Source organism: Coptis chinensis, chromosome 8 (genome assembly GCF_015680905.1).
Source record: "Coptis chinensis isolate HL-2020 chromosome 8, ASM1568090v1, whole genome shotgun sequence".
Lineage (NCBI taxonomy): Eukaryota > Viridiplantae > Streptophyta > Magnoliopsida > Ranunculales > Ranunculaceae > Coptis > Coptis chinensis.
In genome coordinates, this window is record NC_141463.1 from 4,901,896 (window position 1) to 4,929,056 (window position 27,161).

Below are 27,161 nucleotides of genomic sequence, written 5' to 3' on the forward strand. Positions count from 1 at the left end.
GCGGTTTTGGTAAAACCGCGTGATTGAAGCCCACAATCTAGCCTAAGCCCACGGTGTTGGCATAACCGCACGGTTTTAAAAAAAATCGCGTGTGAGTGATTTGATACAGCACCAAAACTATAACCAAATATTGGCCAATTTTGTGTTTGGTTTTGGTATTTTTGTGTTTTCATCAACACGTGACTCTCCTGAAATTGAAAAAATACTAAATTATTGTAAATTTGGTGTTTGATGCTAGGTTAGTATCACTCCTAAAGATGCTCTTAGATAATCGTTAATCTACACACCAACTTAAATATCAACTCCAAATTCCGCTCAAACTGGGGGAATCAACTTGTTTGTGTAACTCATCATGCTCCGGTTGAGCTTGGGCAATAAGAGACTCTTTCTCAGCACTGTAGTGAAATATTGAGGAGTGCATGTCATCGCCCTTACGACTAAACCAGTGATAACTCTCTAGATGTTGGTCTTATTAAAAGGTACGTCAACTAGAAGACCAAACAAAGTCCCTAGAATTGTATCTATAACATGGTGAAGTGCCTCAACCCTTTTAATATCATTCCACCGCAATTTAAGCACTCGTGGAATGGACTGAACCCATTAGTTAATATGTTACTGATGTACACAAAATGAAACTAAAAAAAAAAAAAAAAAAAACATGTATTAACTAAAATTAAATACTAATACTAATATATAAAATAAAAAAAAAGACACATATACATACATGGTGGTCAAAAACAACTCTTAACACATACTTCTCAAGCTACTTCCTAGACACTCGTCTAAGACGTATGAACTCCATAAGAACCGAAAGAGATTTGAAATCGATTTGTTGATACTAAAGCAGTAGTAGATCGGGCGGCTCATCAATCTCCCGATTAGGTTACCAATTTTAGCATTTTTCTCATTTCCAATTCCATAAGTTCTAGCTTCATCATCTAGATCACCTATTGGATTTCTCCAATACAATGTATTGTTATTGTTTTGATCTTCTCTGCCGTCAGCACTCTATCTTATTTCTTGATTATCACAAACAAAAATTGTCACAAAGAACCATTTTTCAGATAATTATTTATACAATAGTGGATCTTGTTTCGCTTCCATCTAGAGTGGTACCATGGTTTGGGCTTCCGGGCCTTAAATCCACGGACTTAAAAACATAACCGTATCTTTCAAGTCAGGGCTTAAAAAAAGTGTAAATAGTAGATGATGATTCGTTTTGTTGGGCATGTAAGAAGAAGAACCCAAAGTAGTAGATTCATACTAAGTAGAAGCTTCTCAAAAACAGAATCCTCCCTTCTACCGTTGGAAACCTCCTCCCCCGCACGCACTCCACATCAGGTAACCTTTTTTATTTCCTCAGAAAGAAAGAAGAAAGGCTCTCACTTTTATATTTTTCACCGCAGTTAAAAAGGATGGCGAGTGACTCATTAGAGTTATTTCTCAAAATTGGTCTAGAAGAAAAAACTGCCAAGAATACAGTGGCCAATAATAAAGTTACCACTAATTTATTATCAGTTATTCACGAGGTATTATTTTTTTTCATTTTGCATGCAAATTTTTTTTTTTTTTTTGGTTTAGTAAATAAAATGATTAATTTTTTTGGTGTTGTTTTATAGGCTGGTGTTACTGAGGGATGTAGTAAGACTATTGGCAATTTGCTTTACACGGTAATAAAAAAAATAAAAATAAAAAAAATTATTTGTATATATAATATTATAATTCACATTTAGAAATTGTGGGTGTTGATTTTTTTTTTTTTTGTATTTGGTGTAGGTTGCTACTAAGTTTCCTGCTAATGCGCTCGTTCACCGACGTACTTTACTTGAATATATTGTTTCGTTGAACGTGAGTTAATTGAATTTGGAGTTTGTTAACATTTTTTTTTGTTGGTTTTAAAATTTGGGGTGTATTTTGTAGATTAAATCCACAGCTCAATTAGAAGCCGCGTTGTTGTTTCTTGGAAAGATTGGTCCGGAGGAATTTGATGTGAAAGCGTTTGAAGAAGCTTGTGGTGTTGGTAAGCATTGGGTGTTTGTGATATGTGGGTTTTTCGTGTAGTGTCTACTTAGTTGTGGTTTGAACATTTGGGTTTTGAATGCATGCAGGAGTGGAGGTTACAAGAGAGGAAATTGAACAGACGGTGGGTAAGGTTGTTGAAGAGAAAAAGAGCACTATCCTAGAATCGAGGTATCGTACGGAGGGTGAGCTGTTTGCTCAAGTGCGAAAAATACTTCCTTGGGCTGATACAAAGACTGTTAAGGTGACACACTAAGAATCTGTTATTGCATAGTATTTGTGGCTATTACTTGTTTGCATACTCTGTTATTCTAATTTATTCTGGTTATATACTTCTTTATAATAGGAAGAGATTCTTAGGAAACTGTACGAGCTGGTGGGCGAGAGGACTGCAGCAGATGATGAAAAACCTATAAAACAGAAAAAGAAGCCTGCTAAAGCGGAGGTGTGAACAATTCTGTATGCCATTCACTTGATTTTGAGTTTATATCAATTTCCTGAGCTTTTCGTTTGTTCATTTTTTTTTCCTATTGGGCAAATTTTTTAGGTTCAAGCTAAAGTAGTGGATGTGCCTACAGCAGTTCCCTCTGAAGAAGAACTCAATCCTTTTCTAATATTCCCTAAACCGGAGGAAAATCTGAAGGTATGTAATGGAACAGTTTCGGTCTTATGTTTTTCATTTGCCCAGTGAGCTGTATAACCTCGTGCACACATTAGCTCATAACAATATTGTATTAGAATGCTGTTTAATGTTGTTCTAAGAGTGAGCTATATAATCTTGTGGACACATTTAGCTCATAACAATTTCGTTTTTATAATGCTGTTTATTGTTGTTCTAACAGTGACCCTTGCTGTCCATGTACTCCTTCTGGGTCACAGTGGATTTTCCGTGATGGCATGATCCATGACTCATACTTCATTTAATTTTGAAATTTTGGCAAGAGTACAATAGTATTTTATATAGAAATGTTGAAAATTGTGTTTTCTTTATTATTGTTCGTTTCTGTAGAATTGATTTGCTCAGATGTTGTTTGTTGTACATTTCAGGTGCATACTGAAGTTTTTTTCAGCGACCGCCCTGTCCTAAGGGTTTGTAATACAAAGGAAATGCTTGATAAGCACTTGAAAGCAACAGGAGGCAGAGTTTTTTCTCGTTTCCCCCCAGAACCGAATGGATACCTACATATAGGTCATGCTAAGGTAATATCTTCTTTCAGTGAGTTTCTTGAGATTTTTATTTTCTTTGGGAATAATTGATCAATTACTAGTAGTTTTACAGGCCCTGTTTGTTAGCTTTGGCCTGGCAAAAGAGAGAGATGGATGCTGTTACTTGCGGTAAGGTCCCTCTTAGATTTCCTTTTTTGCTTATGGAATAATGCTTATGACTTGACAAGAAAACATTTAATCTAGAACATTGTAATCCTCCCCCCCTACCCATTCGAACTCCCAGTTTGTTTAATATTTTGACCTTGTTACTTGGGCCTTTAGGTTTGATGATACGAACCCTGAGGCTGAAAAGAAAGAATATATTGATCACATAAAAGAAATTGTCCAATGGATGGGTTGGGAACCTTTCAAGGTATGTCTCATTATTTATGGAAAGATTTACTTTTACAAGTGCTTTGAAAAACCTTTGACACTTTGTCTTAAATGCAGATCACTTACACTAGTGATTATTTCCAAGAATTGCACGATCTAGCTGTAGAGCTGATACGGAGGGGTCATGCCTATGTGGATCACCAGGTTGTTGAACTACGAATCATCCTCAGTAACCTCTGAACAGTCTGAAGCTAGTAACATGTTATAGTTTTATTTACAATTTGACATGTTGACTGAATCTACGACAAATAGAAAATTGTCTATTTATTGGAAATAGCAAGGTTGACCTTGTAAACTGATTAGTTTTGTAGTTTTATCTTGCTCTGAAGGTGTGTAATGTTTAACTATATTGTTTTTTGAAAAAAGTAGGGCAATCAGTAAGGGACTGAGACTTCTTAGCTGGAGATTTGTTTTTTTGGTATTTTTGTTAATATACTTTTATTGTTTAATATTGTTGTAGAATCCTGAGGAGGTTAAGGAGTACAGGGAGAAAAAGATGAATAGCCCTTGGAGAGACAGACCCAGGGAAGAATCTCTGAAGCTTTTTAATGATATGAGACGAGGACTGATTGAAGAAGGCAAAGCGACACTTAGAATGAAGCAAGATATGCAGAGTGATAATTGTAATATGTATGATCTCATAGCATATCGCATAAAGGCAAGTGTAGTTATGAAAGTTTTTCTATTGTTTGAATTAAAAAAGTTTCTGATTTTTGGTTTGTTGTACTTTTATCCAGTTTAGTCCCCATCCACATGCAGGGGACAAATGGTGTATCTATCCTAGTTATGACTTTGCTCATTGCATTGTGGATTCTCTTGAAAATGTCACACATTCGGTATGTTACCTCACTAATAGCATTATTTTATTTTGTTTTTTGTTTCACTAGTTTGGACCATCTTACCTTGAGTTTCTAAGCCAGGTTATGATAGAATTTTGGCAGGTTATTATTATTATGATTGTTTCCCCCCCCCCTGAAATATGTTTATCATATTCAGTGTTTGTTGAGTTACGTTTTTGAGGGTTTCTCCTCGGAAATCTAGACTAGAGTTGAACTTTTGAAGGCCTAGTGACAATGCTCCTCTCTACAGGCTTGCACACAGTCTAGTGAGATGCTGATTTGTATTACCCCTCGGATGGCATAAGGCTTCAGTTTGTAGCGCAAGCCTTGCCTTGGTGTCTGATTATATCGACTGCTAGCTCCATTCCTTTTATTTTTGTTTATTAGTGTCATATTTTGCTGGTTCGGAAGGGTGAAGTTGACGCATGAGTGACGTTTTAAAATTCATGATCGTGACCTATATATTTGAAAACTGGACAGTCAGATTGGTGCAGATCTGCATGAACAGCTGTAGATTCCTTCTTGACTGTACATTTGTTGTGCATAAATGGTCCTAGCCCTGTGTTTATAATGCATCAATAATAAAGTTTCATTATTTTCTATCCTTGATGATGCTTACATTTTTTTCGTAATGTACTTTGAACTCATCATGTCGGACACCTTTTGCCTATGTCGGACACTGAAACACTTACCACGGTACCATCATTCTTATTTAGCTTTTGTTAATTACTTAATTTGGAATGAAATAATAAAATGATATGAAAGACGTTCATTGCCAGGACTTATTGCTTAAGATGAATGCTGGCCTTATTATGAAACAATCAAATTATATATTGCTGATATTCTGTACGTATAAAGTATACTCAGTTAATATGATTATATGCATATATCTGCTTATGTATAGGCATCTACTTTGCCATTTGGCCGTATGGACGTCATAAAGAGAAATAATTTTATTAGTTCTTTAAGCACAATGTCATCTGCATGGTTGATAATACTTGTTTGATTCTTTGTTGCAGTTGTGTACACTTGAATTCGAGACTCGACGTGCTTCATACTACTGGTTGTTAGACGCACTGGATTTATACCAACCATATGTTTGGGAGTATTCACGTTTAAATGTGACTAACACGGTGATGTCAAAGCGGAAGGTACACCCATTTGTTTCATAAAATAGGTCACATAAAGCTCGAATCTAATATGTAATGTTCTGTGATGCGCATCAAGATTATACCAGGAAAATTGCCTAATTTTAATTTTTTCAATGTAGCTGAATCGTCTTGTGACAGACAAGTGGGTTGACGGTTGGGACGATCCTCGTCTAATGACATTGGCTGGTTTACGGCGCAGAGGAGTGACATCAACTTCAATTAATGCTTTCGTTCGAGGAATTGGAATCACTAGAAGGTTTTGTGTTTACCGCATGTTGACATGATTTATTTGCATTGAGGTTTAGGACTTGAGGGGCAAGGGAAACATTAAATTTAATGTTGCAGCTGTCATAGTAAAGAGATGTTCTAGTTTAGGTTATTGGATGTTCCAAAGATGCTGGTGTGCTTGTTTGCTTCTGTTTGTAGACGAAGTCATGGGTCAATGTTTATTTGCAAACATTATTAATCCATCCTTATCCATGATACTAATGATAAAATCTTCTTCCACAGTGACAATAGTTTGATTCGCTTGGATCGCCTTGAATATCACATAAGGGAAGAGCTAAACAAAACAGCAGCTCGAGCAATGGTTGTGCTGCATCCTCTGAAGGTATATTTCTGTTTTCTTCTTAATTTAATTTTGATAAATGATGGTTATTAGAAAAGATTGAAACCTAGAAAATGGAAGAATTTTTAGAGTAGGATCTTATCATCTGAGTAAAATTTTAGACCAAAGTATGTTCTCATCATCTGAAAACTGCATCTCACATCAGATAAAAAAGGTAAAAAGAAATTGCACCTGAAATTTTTGGCATGATAGAGTCTCTGGAGAAAATTTACAGTCAAGTAAACTTGCCAATATTAGCTTTGTTATTGCCAACGCCTAGAGGATCTATCTTACTATGCTACAGATTGCCTAGCCATGCCAAAGAACCCTACCGGAAATGAGCTTCCTTCACAGTTGAAGCCTCTGGACACTGAAAAATTGTAAAGCACAACCAAGGATGATCAAATACCATACTTAAAAGAGATTCTCTCACGTTTATAATGGAATTACAAGTATCTTACTATCTTACCAAATTTTGATGAAAACACACTGAACGAAAGAGTTATTAACAGATTAAGTGTCTATCCAGAACACCGAATAAAATAAAGGGTTAATTAGACAAAAACCTCCAAATTATATACCGGTTTAGACTAAACCCCCTACCCATTTTGTTAGCCCAATGTTGCAAAATGGTTGGCATTTCAATTATTTCCAAGGCTACCCTTATTTGACCTTACCATCTTCCACAATCACTCGTCCTCCCCAACGGCCCAACCTCAACTTGATTCCACAATACAATCACAGCCCAAATCCCATAACCCCAACACCAATAACATACCCAACCTTAAGTAAACCCAATGCTATAATGCCTGCTGAAGATGATGGCCATTTATCACAATCAATTGAACTGTATCAAAGGGAGAATAATGAATAGGAGTTACAATATAGTTTGAACATTTTACCAAATAGGTATCGTTTCAAATTCTTGGTACTCAGCTTATAATCTTATATAGATATGGTGGTAATGTAGCAAAAAATAGTAGGAGATTGATCGAGGAAAAAAATAATAGGGGCAGTTCTGGAATTAAGTGAAACATCAACCAAAATGGGTATTTAAGTCTAATGATTTAAACAATAGGGGGTTTAATCTAAATTGGTACTTACTTTGGGGGCTTTAGTCTAATTAACCCAGTGTTAGGTTTTTTTGTTGACCACACAAGATTTTGTTATGATCTTTAATGAAATTGATTTACAAGGAGCACTGACTGACTCTGTTTTTTCAGGTTGTTATAACAAACCTAGATGACAATCTGATTATGGATCTCGATGCAAAGAAATGGCCCGATGCTCAAACAGATGATGCATCTTCAATTTACAAGGTAAGTGTGGAATTTTTTGAACTCAACACTCAAGCTGTAAGTGACTGTTAGTCAAATTTCACCGCATCTGTTATTCAAATTTTCTAATTCGTCAAACATAGAATGCACATTTACAAACATCCTCCCTAAAACTAACTCGTGCACCTAAAAGGATGCCTCACTTTTCTCTGAGCTAAGATCATAGGGACATTTGTAATTTTTTTTATCTTTAATCACAGCTCGCTAAGTGAAATTGAAGATGGTCATTTCACAAAATTATTTGAGGTGAAATTAAAACAAAACCGTAAGTGATTGCAATTCGCAAGTCCGTTGTAATTTACTGAAAAAGTCATCTTGCACTGGAATTCCATTGCATTCTTAACAAGTCTACTCAAAGTCTCAAGTTAAAAGTTGGTATCAACTTGCCTTAAATCAAAAAATCTTTAGGGGACCCCTCTAAGGTGGTAGTTTGGAGCCACCCCTCAAAAGTACGAGACTTTTGTGGATATCTTTGTTTTGAAATCTAAAAATAGGATTTTCTGCCTTGGAATCTTCAAAATTCTTCTATTTTTTAGCTACCTCAAAGGTTTGCACTTTGCGTCCTTAGGAAAGATTAGGTGTGAATTGGCGAATTATTGTTTAGGTCAAGATGAAGTCTGAAGACATATTTGCTATTTGTCCAACGAGGTCCGTATCCCTTGCATTCATGCACAAGAACATAACAGGATGTACTCGAATAACCTCATTTCACACCTGTTATTATGTCTGCATTCTAAACAATAGTGTACCAATCAACCGTGTAAATGACTAACTTGCTCTATTTTGCTTAACAGAACTGTACGGCTGTACCAGTGTTATATTTGAAGTGGTTCATTTCAATTGCAGTACATCTCTGATAGAGTGTGCACTAATTGATCTTCAAGTAATTTTTTTATTTTCTGTTTTACAATAGGTACCTTTTTCAAATGTTGTGTACATTGAACGTTCTGATTTTCGAACAAAGGACTCCAAAGACTACTATGGCCTTGCTCCCGGTAAATCGGTCTTGTTGAGGTGTGTATCTAAATTCATGTTGGCACTCCTTTAGGATATCACATATTCGTACATGACCAAAATGATATGCTTACGCTATCAAACCTATATGATAAATTTTTATGAGCGCTGCTATAGAAATCGTATGGTGAGTACAATTCAGATGACTATTGATTAAAGTATAGAGCATTCAAAGTTTAATGTAATTAATCCACATATGTTAGGATGGAGGCATACCACATTTCACATGCACAACATCTCTAAATAGTACGAGCTTTCTTGTAATGAGATATTGACTACATGTGAGCTTTTATTTTTGGTGCGAGTGGCACTGGCACATATTGAATAATAACAAAGTATTCGAGCTGCAGTGTTGACCTATATGCAATGACTCGAGCTTCATTAGTGTCATTAGCTAGTAGTAAGCTATATGGGTATGGCATTAAGCCAGGGGTAAAAGGTTAGTGTACCATATACTCTTCTGCCAAAATAGATCACTCAGAAATAGAATCAGGTAACAAAAATACCGGGTAGTTATTTTTATTGTGCACATATCTATATGTAGTCGCAGTTAGCATGGCTGTATAATCTTTTGAGACATTTGGGGTATGAGTGATTTTGTCCTAAGAGTTCAAATGTCTCAAACATTAATAGATTAAATATATAATATTGTTATTAAAACTTGTTTAAGATAAATGGTGGTATCACTTTTTTTTTTGCAATATCTTTATTTTAGAACTTACGGTGTATGTAGTTGTTGAAAACCTTTATCGAATAGCTACAGTGATGGAAGTTAACATTTGCATGTGCTATCTTTATTTCTGATAAACCAATCCATCAGAAGCGTATATCCTACCTTTAAGCCCCAGTAGCAGATCACAGATTTGCAGGATTTGAATCTGAGTTCTGGTTGTCGTTTACTCAGAATCTCAGATAAGCTGTTTGTATCAGGGTCATAGAATACTGTAAAGAAATTTCGTTTTAGCATTCAATGTTTCTTTACTGCATACAGGTATGCTTTCCCTATAAGATGCACAGAAGTTATTTATGGTGATGATAAGGAGACTGCTCTTGAGATCCGAGCAGAGTATGATCCATCCAAGAAGTCAAAGCCCAAGGTTAGTTTCTCGATGAAAGAACAGTTACTCAGGTTGATATTCAAACTTATGATGGTGTTAACCATACACATGTCACTTGAAATCAACGCAGGGTGTGCTTCATTGGGTTGCACAGCCTTCTCCAGGAGTCGATCCTCTTAAGGTGGAAGTCCGGCTGTTCGACAAGTTGTTCAATTCCGAGGTTAGATTTTTATTTTATCTTCTAGTGTTGTCTAGCCAACTCAGTAAAGGTTTCAAGAGAAAAACTTACCAGCTTCTCTTGATGTTTTAGAATCCTGGTGAGCTTGACAATTGGCTTACTGATCTCAATCCACTGTCTAAGGAGGTGATACAAGAAGCTTTTGCTGTGCCCTCTATTTGTGGGGCTGTCATTGGGGACAGGTTTCAGTTCGAGAGGCTTGGTAGGTTCTATAGCACTGGTGTACTTGGTTTAAGTTAGTTAGGTTTGTCCTAAATATTTTCACATGTGCAACTATTGACAAAGAATGCCTCAGCGCTTAGGATCTGAGTGATATATACTTTCCGTTTCCTAGTTAGACAGTGTACGCATCAGTCACATGTGCATATCTTTCAACACTCAGATGGCCAAGAAATATTTCCTACACATACCTGTATAGCGGAATACATGTACTATGTGGCTATGTCTTCACCTCTCTAAATGTGTGAAAACGTGAGAATGCTTCGGCATTAAGTATTACGATTTTGTAGAACCCAATGGTAGGATTTGTTGTCTTGGCATTGTATGGGCTACTAAGAGATTTATTATTGGGCCTTCGTGTGTTTACGAAGAATGCTTTCATGGATATGGAGGGGAAAGGGAGTACTTATCCTTGATACATAAATCCACCGCCTTCAGTTTGAGCCAGTTACCACTATCCGTCTCTGTACTAGGACGAGATTCAAATAAAAACATTAACACTCCATATTTCTCCTTCCTTAAGTTTATCTTCTCCTCTTTATCCTTGCTAAAGATCAACCATTTCATAAAGTTGAAACAAGCATTTTGATGCGGATAAAAGAATAAAAAAAAAACAAAACAAGCTTTCTAAAAGTACCCGCTCACAGCGTCACACGACAAATTACACTCTATAGGAACCGACCCCTTTTTATTTGGAAGTGTCTTACATTTAGTTCAGGTTTGCTTCACGCTGTCCCATATTGCCCAATTTGAATATTTTGATGAATTAGAGTTCAGTGTTTGCCTTGCATTTTACATTTTGCTTCTTCATTGACTCTTGCTTTTCAAAAAAATTCTTCAGGCTATTTTGCAGTAGATTTGGATACCACGAAAGATAAGCTCGTCTTCAACAGAACTGTCACCCTTCGTGATACGTATACCAAGAGTGGAAACAAGTAATGGTTAGGGATTGAATGACGAGCATTTAATGGCTTTCTAGTGGAGTGTGGATCTTGCGCTCTTGTCTTATAGAAGGAAAAATATAAGGTGGAGTACTGGATGCTTTTGCAATACACACGACGATAAGTTTTTTATGCAGTTTTTCTTTTTTCATTTATCACCATGCTGATATTTTTCTATTTATTTTATACTTAGTTACTTACTGTATTTACAGTTTAATTAGAAAAAGGTATGAACCTAACCGTCGACACTGTCTCTTGTTTTTTTTATAAGTTTGTCTGTTGCTCTTTTGGTGCAGCCATGAAAAGGCTTAAATTGACTACAATGCATTGTTTGCTGGTATTGCACTTTGTAGGAAATATTGATAAACCGTAAACACTGAGTAATTGAGTATGTTATGTTGCTTTAATATTGAAATTTTGGGTGGATGTTTTATTTCAATCGTGGATGGATCATAAGCAATCACAACAGCGACCCAATAAATACCGCACTATCATGTCTCTCTAAACTAGGCTGGGGTCACTTGCCCAGTTGCACTTATCTTAAAATTGTGACTGCTGAAAGCATTTAACCAAGGATAGTCCTTAATGTGTGTTGTTGGTGCATGGTTAGCGACATTTTCCTTTCAAGTTTGTTAGCTACCATCCATGGACAGTTTGCATTTCATATTGTATCATGGAATGGTCTCACAGAGTCACAGGCAATCTTGTCCAGTCTTGTCCAGCCGTGATTTGGTCTCAGATACCTTTTAGATGTATTATAGCATTCTTGTAGTATATAAACACCAGTTGAGGCACACTTATATGAAGAAAAAGTGGCGATGTTAATTTCCGGTCAAGTGCGATAAGAGGATCATGTCGTGATGAATGATTGAATCATTCAAAGCCTTAGGTTACTGGTTAAGTAGCGTGTTGGTTGATGGCATTGGTGTAATTTCTCAAAATCTTCCCAAACTGTATCAAATAGACGATTCAGTATGCTTCAACTGAAAACTACAACCTCTGAACATCCAAAATTTGTGAAATGTGTCACAACTCAAAATTCAACTTAATCTGTCATGGGCTCCAAAAACAGTTCAAAAAAAGGGTGAGAATGGGCAGTTCCTTAAAATGGAATGAAGTGAATGCTTAGTCCCAAGTCCAACAATATCTGCATAATTTTTTTTTACGGTAAGTGTATAAAATTGGTTATGAGGATCCCATTAGTTTCTTTGTACGACTAAAATCTACTGTTGTCAACAGAACAATTATCAAATGTTAAGGAGACAGATGATTACTGTTTTTAGGTGGCTTTTAATCTGTAGCATCATTCTGCTAAAAAAACTTGTTGATCCACATTGATACCTTATTTGTATACTTGTAATTTCTGAGAGGGTTCACCATACCTAGGCGAGATGATTAATGTTTTTAGGAAACGAGCTCATTTGAAAACATATATGGAATTTGACTTACGTTACACTCTGGTCAAAGTTTATGATGATCAGGTGATAAAAATCCTGATCTATTGCATCTTTCGTTTTGTGCGTAAGTTGACATTACACAATATCATCTTTGGTCCAAGTGCATCTATATAGATGATCGGACCTTTGCACAACAAATTTACAGACTAAATCGTTGCAATCATTCAATCTTGTATTTCGACCTACTATGACAAATAGGTGAGACCCTTTTTACAGCTCATTTCCAAGTACAGGCCATACTTATGATTAACAGCCCTACAATGAAAGTAACACCACAACCTTAAAGCGTGCAGTCATGACTTATGAAGCACAGGCCATAAACTAGGATGGCTGAGTGTTTTTTCTAACTCCAAATGGCAGCAAAGTTAAGATTTTCCCCGAGTGCAAAGGCTGTAGAATGATTCTTTCGTAAGGTTGCTTTCATTTCAAATGACCCACCACAAAGGAAAAACAACTAATTAACATGGAATTTGTTTTGATTCGAAGACCTATAGATAAAAGGGTCCACAAAGGCTTTTCTTTTCAAGGAAAGGGCTGCTCATACACTCACTGGCATTCAGTTCTTTCACGGCTCTATATGTGAGTCTGTGACAATGAAAGGTCAATCCAGTTTTGAAGTATTTCCTTTCTTTCATGTCAAGCTTTCAATTTTCCAATTGTTCACATGGTTGATGAGAGGTAATAGTGCTAGGTTTTCAGATGCTCAGGCATCACGGCATGCATATGGGGTATATGGATATAGTATAGAAGGCTGTGATTTGGTCTACCCTTGTCCTTCGTTGTTATCAATGAGACAGTACAATAAACTGGGACGCCGAACAGCGTCCTTCAGCCCAATCCTTGGCAAAACAGTTTAAACTAGTGGGACTTTGAGGCACTTGTTTGCTATCATTTTGGTCAGCTTCAGTACAGTCAGTGCCATCTGCCAAAGTGCCAAGGCTTTAGAATGGGGTTGCATTTGCGCAACTTCAAATGTATTTGCTTATTAGCATTCCTCATTTCTCCCCCCCCCCCCTGATAATTAGCATTCCTCATCTTTGAATTGTCTTGGTAAAGACTGAAGAGAGTTGATTTACAAGTCAATCTACATTTAATTCCTAATTAATCCATTGGGCATATGATTTGGATTTGATTCTTCTTTTTCTCCCATCACTAATCATTCAATTTCAAAACTGGATTTTCCCCTTTAAAGTCATTTTGAAAGAAAATTTGGTCCTGATTACCATCGTATAATTGTTACCCCATCATGAAACAAGCTAGAATTTAACATGTCAATCACTTGATCATTTTCAACCAACAGAAATGTTAATAATTTCATTTGCGATTTTACTCATTTATTTTGAACAAAAAACTTGACAAAGTAAGCAAACCGAGAATTTTTTTAACCGCATCACTTGAGTAGTTTGACAGCATCATGGGACTAAGGCCGGTTGAAAGCCTGGTTCAGAATTTCAAAAAATAGACAAATGACTGCAAATTCTGCATTTGAGATTGGCAAAAGCTCTTTATTTCGAGCAATTTTCGCTAATTGTAGGAAAGAAGCTAAACTCCTGCGAGTATAATATAGTTGTTCGATAATGTATGTCAAGTGTATGTACTATAATTAGCATCAGCATGAATGTCAAAATTAAGCGAAAACTTTCCATGTCAATGAGTTCAGAAGAACGGAAGCAGCCTTGTTAAGGGGCACTACGGCCACTACCACGTATGTACATGCAAGACTTGTTGCTCATCAATTCAATCAGTTCAAATGATTGATAGTAATGGGAAGAACACTAATAAGTAATAACACAAACTTTTTCATTCATAAAATACAATTTCCTTTTGTGATTCATATCATCATATGATGTTCATCTAGACTAGTTAGTCTTTTCAACCAGAGTTTAAAGAGATGGTCGTACGAATTGCGTGCTGGTTCATCAACTTGCCAGGGATACAAAGACTCCATATGTAAAAGCAATCCTGTATAGACTATAGAGGGAACAACTGAGAAATAATTGAAGACTTAATTAAAGTTCGCTATCGCCTAGTCCATATCTCCCTCTGACTCCAGCACTCTCACTATGATTCTCTTTGTTGGCATTATTCATTCATAACGTCCAGGTGCAAATAAATACAATTGCCTATAGCTGCTTGTTTATTAACCTCCACCAATTGAAGAAAGAGTCTCTTCCACGAATACATATAAACCACGTTTGTTTGTTTGTTTGCTTTTTTTTTTTTTTCAAATAATTTCGTTAGCACAATTCCATACGATATATTTTCACCAAAGGTAAAAAATGACTTTGGCAGAGGTGGGTTACATCGCTTACACGTTATATACCTTAGGTAGCAATGATTAGGCAAATCCTATACGCTTCCTTGGGTTATGTAGTCTCATGCGTAATGCTTAAACAAATCGGTTACTAACTTACTATGTAAAAACAGGACCTAAATGTTGCTTTCTTGTAGCTTTCTGAATCACCACAACTCATCCATGTTCCATAGACCATCTGCCTCTTCATCATTTACCCAATAACTCTCAACCATTTGGCGATCAGAGATCGAATTCTCCGAGCCCATTATTGTTGACATGTGGTCCAGGTTAAATGCTTCCATGTCACAGTCTTGTAGATATGGGTTAGAAGCTAAGTTAACTATAGCAGAGGGACTTGTGGGATATCCCGTTGTTTCAGGAACTGATGAAGCGATGCTTGGGCTGTTGCCACTCCCTGAGCTTGAATTAGACTCCTCATAACTGAAGCACCTCATCTGTCTTATGTCGAGAGACATTTGTGATGGTGGTGGTGGTGCTTGTAACAATGATCCCTGAGGAGCCGGGTTGGGCAAAAGAGGAGTTGGTGAACATTGAGATTGCGTTGTTGAAGAAGATCGAGAGTTCTCTTCAATCTTTTGCAGCAACCTAGGCATCCAAAAACATCGTATCGCGTCTCGGAACCTTGTGCTATTAGCATCAATATTTAGGTGCCGGGCTTGTTTCTGCACCCTTGTTCTCCAGTAATTCTTTATTTCATTGTCTGTTCTTCCTGGTAGATGTTGAGCAATCCTAGACCACCTACATAAATCACATCTAATTCAGTTTGAAACATAAGAACATTAGCAATAAAGAAGCAAAACCATGGAGACTAGTGATAATGTATCAACGTTATAGTTCCATATGAAGCTGGTAATATTCGCACTAATGTTCAACATGGAGGCTGGTATTCATAAATCACCTGTTACCCCACTTGGAATGGAGTTCCAGAATCAACACTTGTTCTTCAAGAGTAAGGTTTCCGCGCTTAACATCCGGTTTAAGATAATTCAGCCATCTCAATCTACAACTTTTACCAGTTCTCCTCAATCCTGAAGTATTGAGAAAGAAAATTAGTGGATTGTGACTTACCAAGTAATATCACACGAGACAATTAGTAGACAATAGACCTGGAAATCTTACCTGAACATTTGGCTAACATATCCCAACGACCTTCACCATGACAAGCAATGTAGTGGCTGAGAAGACTGTCTTCCTCAAGAGTCCATGGCCCTCTTCTTAGCTCACTAACTTCATATTCGTGACTGCAACTCCCCTTACTAACGGTTGACATAGCTACTCATTCAAAGTCCTCCCTAGATAATTTTATAGAAAATGGTATAAAGAATGCTTTTGGAGAGCGGACAAATCCAAGTAGTTAAGCTGCAACCACCCTTAGATTTATACTCTTTCAACAATATATGTCCAAGCCTAACCATTGAAATTGGATAACTTTCCAAACTAAGTAGAAAAATAAAGTAAACTTAGGTGAGGTAGCCCTCTATTTAATTTCCACATGCTTTTCCCTCTACTCGAACAAATCAAAGTGGAATTTTCAGAGATGTTCAAGTCTCTATTTGACTATATAGACCGTAACATAGCATTTTCTACCTATAGCCATCTTTGTTGTATATGAAACACCTGGCACACCTATACGAACGTAGGATCAACATCATAGGTTCTACCACTTCTACCTAGATAATATTTGGGTCAAGAAAGACCAATCCGGATTACCTAAACCATTTGATCCATGGACCCTAGTCCTATATATATTCTTGGATACATGGATCATTTTATTTATACTTATGGTTGAGGAACCAATGAATGGTGGATTATGGTACTTTTAGACGTTTTAGTGGTTACCAAGCATACAAGTTTCCATGTAATTACGTATGTAACAAGAATGAAGGTCGATACAAAAACTAGTAAGTGCTTCATGGTCGGGAATTGATCGAAAAGGACAAAAATGGGGTATCCACTTTTCAATCTAAATGGTGGTTTATGGGGATCGGGTCATTCATTTTTTTGGCTGGATAGCTAGATTCTTTTTCTGCATATCTGAGACGTGTTTGACTGAAAGAAATATATTAAATAAACAGCTAAACAAAACGTGGTTATATAGTGTGTCTAATTGGGAGGCAGTTGCGCTTGTTAAAAAAATTCAAAACATAAAACATGTCCTAATTGCTTGGATGTCATCTGATGATGTCTACTCCATGCAACAACAGTTCATTTCCCTATGTGGTTCCTATTTTTCCACACCGATCTGATTTATAGAGAAGCGGCCACAAAAAGTCTGCCAAATTTGTCACTGCAGCTAACTTTGACTAGTAGTAAAACTGTTCCTACCACAGTCCCACTTAAGGGTGTCGATGGGTACCGTTTACCGGAACCGAAACGGTAGAAAAATTATGGTTTCCTATTAATTTTTAGGAACCTTTTAAAAATAGATACTTAAAAAATCGGACTATATAATAGTTTTTTTTAAAAAAAAAAAATTAGAACCGGAACTAAATATTATCGTATTTTTAACATAAAAAATATTGAAATAAAAAATATAAAAACTCAAAACTTTTATTTTTATATAACTAAAATTTATTTATTAGTGTAATATATAGTTTTCATAATATTTAATGTTATAAATAATATAAAAATATAGTTTATAACTTTAAATATATAATTTTATTTAAATTATTATTAAATGACATAATTACTTAAATCAATATTTAAAAAGCGACTCGTTCGTGAGGTATTTTTGTGTTTTTAGTACACATTTTTTAATAAGACTAATAAAAATGTATGTAAATAGTGAATCTCTTAAGAACCAAAATGAAAAACCAGAACCAAAAATACCCACAAGAAATCGATGCTATGGGTATGGCCACAATTTTAAAAACCGCAAAAAATAGGAACTGTAAAATTAAATGGTTCTTGGTTCTTACAACACTAAAAACCAGACCAGAACCAAACCGTTGACACCCCTAGTTCCACTATTGTTGCATTTTTATTTATTTATTTATTTTTCATAATCATCATTATGTATATTGCTTAAGAAGACATAATTACAGAAGCTCGATCCTCTTGCAAAATGTCCCTAAGGCATAGTGGAGGGTTTAATTAGGGCATCTCCAATGGGGGGTGTAAACCGTATAGAGTGGAAATTTTACACCCCAAATATAAAAAAACTCTCTCCAATGGGGGTGCTAAACCGTAGGTAATAGTGTATTAGCTAATAGAGAGGGTGGGGAATTCCCCCTCTCGCTATTAGTTAATAAAAAGTCCGGACGTCACTTAAAATAACGTTTGTTTAACTTAAAAACTCGGACGCCACTTCAACATACGTTTGAAGCTTTATTTTTAACTTCGAACGCCACCTCCCGTGGCCCCAGGTTTAAATTAAAAGGGACGCCACTTGGAAATGACGTCCGAGTTTAAAATCTATTTTTTTTATACTCTTCCATTGGAGAGTATAGAGTATGGATATTTATGAGTTATACAATACTATACAATTAGAGGTTCCTAATGGCACCTACGTGGAGCCTAGATGGAGGTGTAATTTTACACCCTCCATTGGAAATGCCCTTAGTATCCATTCTGCAGATTTAGAGTTTAGTACTTTAATTTACCCAAAGAAGCTATAGTGTGAGCAATTTTGTTGCCTGCCCTGCTGACCCACTTAATGCAAACTTTGTCAAGTAGTGACACTGTTGTCGCCTCATCACTTTTGAAAGCTAAAATGAAAACTAGATAGGGATGGATTTTAAACTATGGTTTAGCGTACTAGTAGGGTTTAGCTAAGGGCTCGTTTTGTAGTTTTGAAAACTGAGGGGGTCGAAGGAGATATAAGTATAAAGTATAATACAGAGGCTAAACCTTGTGAAGGTGCACACGATCCAAGTGCTGGCCGGAAGCTGTTGAGTTGATAAATCCGACTTTCGTTTGTGACAGCAGCAAAAGTTAATGAAAGCCTGACCAGGGACGAGCGCGCGCACACACACGGCACACTAATACTTACTGTTGATGAAAGCTTGAATCCTAGGATTACTGGGAAGCACACAAACTATAAGACTGCGGCTGATGAAAGCCTTGAATCCTAGGATTACAGGGAAGCAATTATTGGAGGGAGTTAGTCAAATAAGGGGGGTATGTACTAATTTTTTTGGGAGTTATAATGAAGAGGTTTCTACTTTTGGGTCCACTGCCTTTCTCACTGAGGATATGATGATTTGCGCATTCTTTTGTTAAAAGATAGAAGGCCAATGAGTTGCCGTACATATGAGTTGGGACGACTCTTGGAGAGAAAAGGAATAATGCATGAGTTCATGTTCAATCATATGATGAATTGATCATCATTTCGTAGGGTCAAGAAAAGTTTGTGCAAATTATTGTGGCAATGATGACATGAAGTGAAGAGGATAAGTACTAAGGTTTCATCCTTTTGAGGAATACCGTGGAAATAAAGCCAAACTAGCATTGTTGCCACTTGCCACGCACTTGTAAAACCAAATATCCAGTTCGTACATATTTTGTGCCGTGCCCAGAAGCTGACAATTGTGTGCGGTTGCACTGGCACATGAAAAATTCACGGCCTTAGTTTGGGAAATTCTTTTCAGCTGGAGTAGTGAATAATATCTAAATTGAGTCCGGATTCGGGGACGCACAAATCACCTTGAGAATGAGGGTTCGAATCCCAAGAAGATTATTCTCTTCTGACTTCAAATGATAACGTGTAAGAGGAATACAAATAAGGACAAGTACGTTCTTCCCTGTTTACTTGCTTCTTTCACGATAGAGTCGCACCACTTTTAATCTAACAAGTTGCAACTTGCAACAACACTTTACTCCATGTAGAATGGATATACAATTGATTGCCCACTCTCATATTTTTAGAGATCACATCTCCTTCTTCTGTGTTGAAACAATAGATAACATATATCACACAGTTGATTTCAAAAGCAAACAAGGGTGTGGGTTTAATTGCTAATATGAAAATGTGCTCCAAAGCAATCATCAAATCTAAACAACCTTCTCATGTATTGAGATGAACATTTTACTTCCTTTGCCTCTAAATTATCCTCTAATTAATTTAATCAAAATTAAAAAAAAGAAGGTAATAATAAGAAGTTCTGTGTGAGCTACCCCAAAGTGTTGATTAAATGTTTTCAGCTTCCTACCCAATTTTATTTACTAATTCTGGTTGGGTGTTGATTTCTATTTATTCATACTAATAGAGTTGATATGCAGAGGATGTTTTGTTTAGATTCCTTATTTTCCGTCCTTTTATTTCTGATTAGTCAATTAATGCTGAACGAAAAGGTTTTATTAGATGATATGCAGCCAGCAACAAGGAAGAAGACGATTTTCCCCTCTTCCTCAAATTTTATGTTTTTCAGTTCCATCTTTACTTTTACACGTCAGAGTTTGAAGTCAGCAAGGAGAGAATTTTCTCGAGATTCGAACCAAAATCTTATGGTGGATTGTGCATCCCTTTAAATACGGGTGTGTGGATATCCTCACTAAATCCCAAGTCATCTAAATTTGTTGACAAGCAGACAATGACAAGGCATGATTGGTGGCGAGTATTGTGATCGAAGGAAGCTATTTTTGATGATACACACCAGAGAAGCATGCTGTTTTCGATGTGATGTATAACAAGTACTACGCGACTAAGAAAAAGTAAAGATTAGCCGAACGAGGGGTGGCACAACTGGTCCGGCTTTGGGTTTGGTTTCCAATAGTCACTAGTCGATTCCCCTCAATGCCACTGGCGAGGCAGTACCCAATTTCTAGCCAAGTGCCAAGTCCCGAGATTAGTCGAGGTGTGCGCAAGCTAGCCCGGACACCCGGTTAGCAAAAAAAACCAGATAGAGTCATCTTGAACTAGATTAGGAAAGGTCAGTTTCTAAACTAGGCCAGAAATCTCGAGTCCTGAAATATCCACCAAACTTCCTTCCAAGGTTTAGGATTTTCTGGAAAAGAAACACCAGAAATATCTCTGTTGCTGTTCGGTGGTTGATTTTTTGTTTATTTATTTATTTTACTTTTCTTTCTCCTGGGAAGAATTCCAAATTGTTTCCACTTATTTCTGACAACTGTTTTAATCTGGGAAAATATGACAGGGACTTTCTGGTTCACTCTCTAACAAAGAAATATACGTTGTAGAGACGACTACAGAGCCTAAACTACTCATTCAAGTGGCATTTGGTCATAAAAGAAATCAGCACTAAGTTGATTAGGAAGTAGAATGTATCAAATAATTGTATTGAACACATCTATATCATTGAAATTCCTCAAGGTTGTGTACAAGATGACCAAAACGGTATAAGAGGATCATAATCCAGAGCAAAGGCTAGAGAAAGGGACACTGATGAATGATTGGAGTCATGAACCTTGCTTCCTGAAGGCTGATGGTCAGCATTTCATAGTGTACAGCCAAGCTTGTGCTGGAAAGTACTCTTAATATCTTGAAAATGCTGGCATGATGAAAAAACCCAACCCCAGAGTTTATAGCTTAACATGATTGATTTAACAAAAAAAAAACCTTAACATGACTGAAAGGAGAAAAAAAAAATTAATCGCAGTTGCAAAAGATGGCCAACCCACTTTTTTGAACTGATTCAGTTGACGACAACTTCAGGATGCAACTAAAGTTTAGCATCTTTTCCTATGGTAATAAAGAAGCTTCCATTCAGGTAACAAAGCTGATGGGTGCAATCTTATGATACTAAAATAACTCCCATTTGCGTATGAGATATTGATCATTTTCTTACATAACAATTAATGCACCACATATCAAGCATGTAACTAATTCTCCACAGGCATACCGAGACACTTAATCCTCGCTTTTGTTTTCAAAGGTACTCAGCAATCCTTTTAGAGTTACTGTGCAGTGAATTGTCAAGATGAAGCAGAACCCCTTCCGAGAAATCATCATCTGTCTTGATTGTTTAAGTTGTTTAAGTCATTTAACCAGGACAAGATCGCTTGAGCACCTTTTTCCCATGAACAATCCAACATCATATCATGGGCAACCCCATCAACGCAGACAGATGGCACACCATAAAAAGTGGCTGTTTCAGTGAGACCTTCATTGTCCTACAGATATCAATATGACAATATCTTCATACTCAATTTTGTTTAATGGAAAAAAGGGCTGAAGTACAACTATTAAAATCACAAGTATTATAAAAGAAGCATCTGTATGGGGGAAAAAAATAAAGGATAAGAGGACTTGTTAACTGTAAAATATTAAGTGGCCTGTAAGTGGCATAGCAAATTTAAGAGGAAAACTATGGTATTTCTTTCGAAAATTATGCTGTCTTTAATCATGAGTGCATGGAGAAATACCCACCGGAGGTTTACATATTTAGCTACAAAATGGTTTATGCTAAAATGATCTTAAATGCAAATGAATGGATCAGTAAATTTCATGCTGTTAACTGATAAGAATGGGATCACAGATTCATATCATAAAGCCAAAAATAAGATATGTGTCTGTTAACTATTATCACCAGGAGGCATTCCTAGAGCAATCCCCTCTCAACAACTACAAAGCGGAGCCCCTTCTGAACATGAAGAAACTCTAGTTAACAATGGTGACTTTTCTGAACAAGTCATTGAGGTAGTTGATGCTGTAGTACAAGGCAATGTTGCTGATCATACTCCACATAACTTTGTACCAAGCACAACCCGAGATTCTCATGCTTGGTCTGCCCCCCCCCAGATCCTTGTACAAGCTAGGTTCAATTCAGAACCTAGGAGTGGATTACTAAAGGACAAAGGTAGCACTATTCAATAGTGGCATCGGACGTTGTTGTGGGTACTCATGATGTGGATGCCATCCCCCAGCATGATAATGAAGAAGGAATTATCTCTAGAATGAATAGCCCCATTCATGGAGAGCCTGTCACTGAAGAACAGCATGTTGAGGTTCAGTTGCATAGTAGAGAGAGAGAGAGATGTATGAGGGACTTGTAGCTGAACAAGAAAAACTTGAGGATAACCTGACAGATGCAGGCCTTTTTGTGGATACTACTGTAAAGGTGGTGAAAGAAGCTGAGAAGACACCTATTCAGACAGGAAAAACTGGAGTAGAGACTAGAGGGAAAAATAATCAGAAGAAGGTAGCTCAAGTCGAGGAATGGACTATGGTGCGTAGGTCTAAGAGAGGTACGAGGAATGGATGTAAAGAGTCCTCTCCGAGTGTAGTCAGGGAGCGCTTGCGTGGGCAAATCAGTCCTACCTTAGCTATGATGAAGCAAGCGACCAAAGCTAAATAAAAAGGTAAAAACCTTGATGGATACATTAAGGAGATTTGGGACAATACTCTTGGTTTAACATACGCTTGTTGTGAATGCGGGACTTTTTTCTATGATTGAGAATGCACATAATCATCCAAGGAAGGACCATCCGGTCTTAAGGGATAAAATTTTGTTTGGTGGCAAACGATAGATGATTATGTAATGTTGTTCCTACTTGTACGCACATGGGACATGTTCATGAGCATTCATGATTGTAAGGTTTATAGACAAGGTGTCATTGTAGTGAGGATCCTCCCTCTAATGATCATACTCTTAGGGAGGTATGTAATTCTTTGAAGTTTAATCAACAGGTAGGGGTCTGCCTTAACCCTATAGCTTATTCATAAAAAAAAAACTATTACCACAAAGTCACAACCCTACTGAGGGACATACAACTACAAGAGTTCGAAAATCTGTCTGCACATGAGACATTGAAGAACATTACACTAACTAAAGAAGTGCAACAAGCAAAACTTGCAATCGACATTTTCTCTAGATCACTTCGTTAGGAGTTTGGTAAGGATTTAGGTGTTGAATCCTGGTCAGAGAGTCGGGTTAAAACTGACCATTACATGCCATAGATCTATGGTAGCGTGCTGACCAATGTGGAAACAGTGAAATATGAAGAAAAAAAAAGCTAGAAGACGAGCTCACATTTTAATCACAAGTTGCATCAGTACCATGGTTTGTAGACTTACCACTATGAAGTCATTACTTGCACCCAGTACGAGGATATTAAGAGATGATTCTGGCACTGAAGGAACAGGCAATGACTCATTTAGCTTCTTGAGATCAAACAATGGCCTCCTGGAACTTTCTTTCATTAACTCTTGATATCTGTTACAAGGAAGAAAGTAGGCAGATACGTTCATATTCTGGACAAGATGAAGGAACGCAGAAACGATTTATTGTTTATGTGAGACAAAGGTGGAATAAGAAAAGAGCTGCTAAAAATGCTGAAATTGCATTCTACCATTACTCAAACCAACCCCCAGAAAATAAAAAATAAGACTTTTCCAAATGGAAGTGAGAGAGAGAGAAGTTGGGGGGGGAGGTCGAAATGTGATCATTCCACAATCAAAGCGGAAGAAATCATCCTACTCTGCATGTTTGAATCACATAACCAGACATCCAAACTTTTGCAATCCAACTTGCAATTGGCTAGCTATGCTGGAATAAGTTTAATCTTTTTAATTGATCGCAATGGTGAAGAAAACATCTCGGTGGAAATCAGCCATCGATGCATCACCATGTAGTCCCTGTGAGCATGTTCATGTGATTTATCATAAAAAAGATGTTCTCCTAGGTTTGTCTATCCATCCACTTATTCACGATCCAATATTGATATAATGGCAACTCAACCATGTTGTGTGTTTTGATAATTACTATCTATAAAAGTGATACAAGTTACATCAGTTGGCACATGACAAGATGAGCTAACTATCAGGTATCAAACGACCCAAGGAAACCTTAAAAAATTAACAACACTTCAAAGAAATTCCATAACTGTAGTTTTTTCTTTTCTTTCTCTCCTTTCTTTACTTTGTCTGAGACCCACCACGTGGTGAGCAAAAGCTACTTCTGTGGATGTGCAGTGTCATCTATCCAATTCAGAAAACAAAAAGAGATCTCATGTACAAACCTCTGGACGAGATGGTCCTCCATTTCTTTGGAGAAAAAGGTTTCCTTACAAAGAGACAGAGAAGTCGCGAAAGCTTTTGCAGCCAGGCTCATTGTAACCTGATTAAGGCTCTAAATATCAGTAAAATGTAACTGGAAGTTCAAGTGAAAGAAAACAGAAGACGCAGAGAGCCGCTTCACACTCTCAATTCCTCCTTTTTCTTTTTTCTTTTCTTCTTTTAAAATAAATCTACACAAGGATGCCATAATTAAGTATACAGATATCCACATATTCTGTAGATAAAGATTGAACTTATTAGAATACTTGAAGTTCATTGATAGAGAGCCAACACATACAGTCTCTAAGGAAAAAATTGTTTTTGCTGCCTATCCTAGCATACGGCTTGAAAACACCTTAACCAAGTTAGGATATATGACCCAATTTATCTAATCCATGCTCCAAGCATGAGGCGAAAAGTAACAGAAAAACAAACGTACAAATGGGCACTCTTCTCCTACAAAAAAACTCAAGTAAATACCTTGAAGGCTGCAATGGGTTTAGAGAAGAGATATCGCCACACTAACCCACTGAAAATAGTAACAAAGAACAAGTCAGAAGTTAATCATATGCATAAATAAAGACGTTCAAGTATATATCTACAATTACCTATTCCCTGAAGGAGGTACAGAGCAGACAAGGACTGCTCCTGCAAGTTGTGGATGCAAATTTCCCCTTCCTATATTTCACAATTGGGCTCCATCAGTATGCAAAGACAATATGGCAGCTAAGGAAAACAAATAAAATGGCCAAAAGGAGGAATCACCTGTGAAATGTATGTTGGTCATATTTGAAATGTAAGACTGGACAATAAGTCCCCCAAATGAATGTCCTAGTAAAACAGGTGGTGACCTGATTTCTTTCTGTATAAAGTTGGCAACATCCATTGCGTGTGTCTACTGCCATAATTTCGTGATGAACATAGAATTAAGAAAGTAAAATGCACACTTCATCAGAACAATTATATATATATAAAAAACAGGTACAATACCTGAAGAGTACCAGCTACTGGTCCCGAAGTTTCATCACTCTCACCCTGACCCTGACCCAGCAAGCTAACAGCATAACAGTCAAAACCGAATTCAGAAAAGAAGGGTAACCAATGAAAAGCCCAACACCAAGCTGCATGGAAGCTTCCATGGACAAAAACAAGAGGCGGGCTTTTAGTTCTTGGGTGTTTCACAATTGCCTCTTGGAAGATAACTTCCATGTTCAAACCAGAAGGAAGTTGGTGAGAAAGACGTTTTTGTCCTTGTTTCAGCTGGTAAGGGACTTTCATTTTGTGAGGTTTTGCAAGGGTAGAAAGGAAATTTGTGGGTTTCTTGGGGGTGTTGATATTTATTAAGGGGAGAATATAGGTGGGGTGTAACGAGAAAACAAAGGGAGACATGGCTGAGGGAAGACACGTGATTGTTAGATCTCCACTGGGTGGGGGGGGGTAAGGTAAACCGCACAGAGTGGAAAGTTTTGATGAACAAAAAACTCTCTGTGCTAAACCGATGGTAAGTCCCATCTTACTATCAGTTGATAAATTGTTTGGACGTCACTTGGAGTCCCTATCTGTTTCTAAAGTTACAATTTGAAAATTTTAAATTCTGACGATACTTGAAATGACATCTCTCTTTAGTTTAAAATTGAACTTTTTTACACCTCTTCATTATTCGGACGTCATTTGGAGTGTCATCCCTATCTATTTCTAAAGTCACAATTTGAAAATTTTAAACTCTGATGATACTTGAAGTGACATCTCTCTTTAAATAATCCGAGTTTAAAATTGAACTTTTTTACACCTCTTCATTGGGAATAATAGAGAGTTGATATTTATGGGATATACAATAATTTACAATTGGAATTGTAAAATCCTAATGGCACCTAGGTGGAGCCTATGTGGAGGTGTAATTTTACACTCCCATTGGAGATGCCCATTGTATTTGCTTTCTTTCACAAAGTAGACACGTGATTGTTAATAGGAAGAATTGAAGTAAGCAACAAGAGAAATTCAGCTAAAATCACAGCAGATTCTAAATGAAAATAACCGAAAAAAAACAACTTTGAAATAACAAATAGTAACTACTAGAATTACTGCATAACATAGAGGAGGAGGAGGATGAAAAAAAACATAAGAAGAGATAAACTATAATGGGGACGGGGGACAACAGCCAAGAGTCATTTTACATCATCTTTAGACAAAAACCAACTCAAGAACGTTTGCATACGCTCACTTGACTAAGTAGTAAGTGTAACAAGACATATGTGCATGCATGATGCATACCTCATGCCTAATGATTGTTGTGTATGTGTACTTTAAAGGCATCTCTAATAGAGTGTAAAAATCCATCTCCACATAGGTGCTATTAGGATTATACAATCTATCTATCTCCCAAGTAAATAAGGTCTATATTTACACCTTG

At 36.8% G+C, this 27,161-nt stretch overlaps 3 protein-coding genes across 4 annotated transcripts; 1 reads left to right on the forward strand and 2 right to left on the reverse strand.

Moving 5' to 3' along the window:
• Window positions 1-1,184: 1,184 nt before the first annotated feature.
• On the forward strand, window positions 1,185-11,461 carry OVA9 (glutamine-tRNA ligase, putative / glutaminyl-tRNA synthetase, putative / GlnRS). The gene is made up of 23 exons (XM_086580869.1): window positions 1,185-1,341; window positions 1,407-1,529; window positions 1,620-1,670; window positions 1,777-1,848; window positions 1,921-2,020; window positions 2,109-2,263; window positions 2,366-2,464; window positions 2,567-2,662; window positions 3,067-3,219; window positions 3,299-3,354; window positions 3,508-3,598; window positions 3,676-3,762; window positions 4,079-4,276; window positions 4,356-4,454; window positions 5,477-5,608; window positions 5,728-5,864; window positions 6,119-6,218; window positions 7,439-7,534; window positions 8,466-8,566; window positions 9,558-9,663; window positions 9,755-9,844; window positions 9,935-10,064; window positions 10,923-11,461. Exons 1-23 carry the CDS (start codon window positions 1,207-1,209, stop codon window positions 11,018-11,020), a joined length of 2,505 nt encoding a protein of 834 aa, XP_086436995.1. The 5' UTR covers window positions 1,185-1,206; the 3' UTR covers window positions 11,021-11,461.
• A 3,250-nt stretch (window positions 11,462-14,711) lies between these two features.
• LOC147479482 (transcription factor MYB62-like) lies at window positions 14,712-19,057 on the reverse strand. Its single transcript, XM_086578157.1, has 4 exons — window positions 18,646-19,057; window positions 15,916-16,088; window positions 15,695-15,824; window positions 14,712-15,534 (listed from the first exon to the last, which is right to left on the reverse strand). The coding sequence occupies exons 2-4, from the start codon at window positions 16,064-16,066 to the stop codon at window positions 14,940-14,942; spliced, it is 876 nt and encodes a 291-aa protein (XP_086434283.1). The 5' UTR covers window positions 16,067-16,088; window positions 18,646-19,057; the 3' UTR covers window positions 14,712-14,939.
• A 2,420-nt stretch (window positions 19,058-21,477) lies between these two features.
• LOC147479483 (alpha/beta-Hydrolases superfamily protein) lies at window positions 21,478-26,169 on the reverse strand. Of its 2 annotated transcripts, none has more exons than XM_086580612.1 (7): window positions 25,742-26,169; window positions 25,517-25,646; window positions 25,360-25,429; window positions 25,232-25,280; window positions 24,715-24,812; window positions 23,771-23,909; window positions 21,478-21,867 (listed from the first exon to the last, which is right to left on the reverse strand). In XM_086580612.1, exons 1-7 carry the CDS (start codon window positions 26,138-26,140, stop codon window positions 21,703-21,705), a joined length of 1,050 nt encoding a protein of 349 aa, XP_086436738.1. In that variant the 5' UTR covers window positions 26,141-26,169; the 3' UTR covers window positions 21,478-21,702. The 2 variants fall into 2 exon arrangements, with proteins under 2 accessions (XP_086436738.1, XP_086436739.1); XM_086580613.1 differs by having other exon boundaries at window positions 25,517-25,649; window positions 25,742-25,888.
• Window positions 26,170-27,161: the final 992 nt, after the last annotated feature.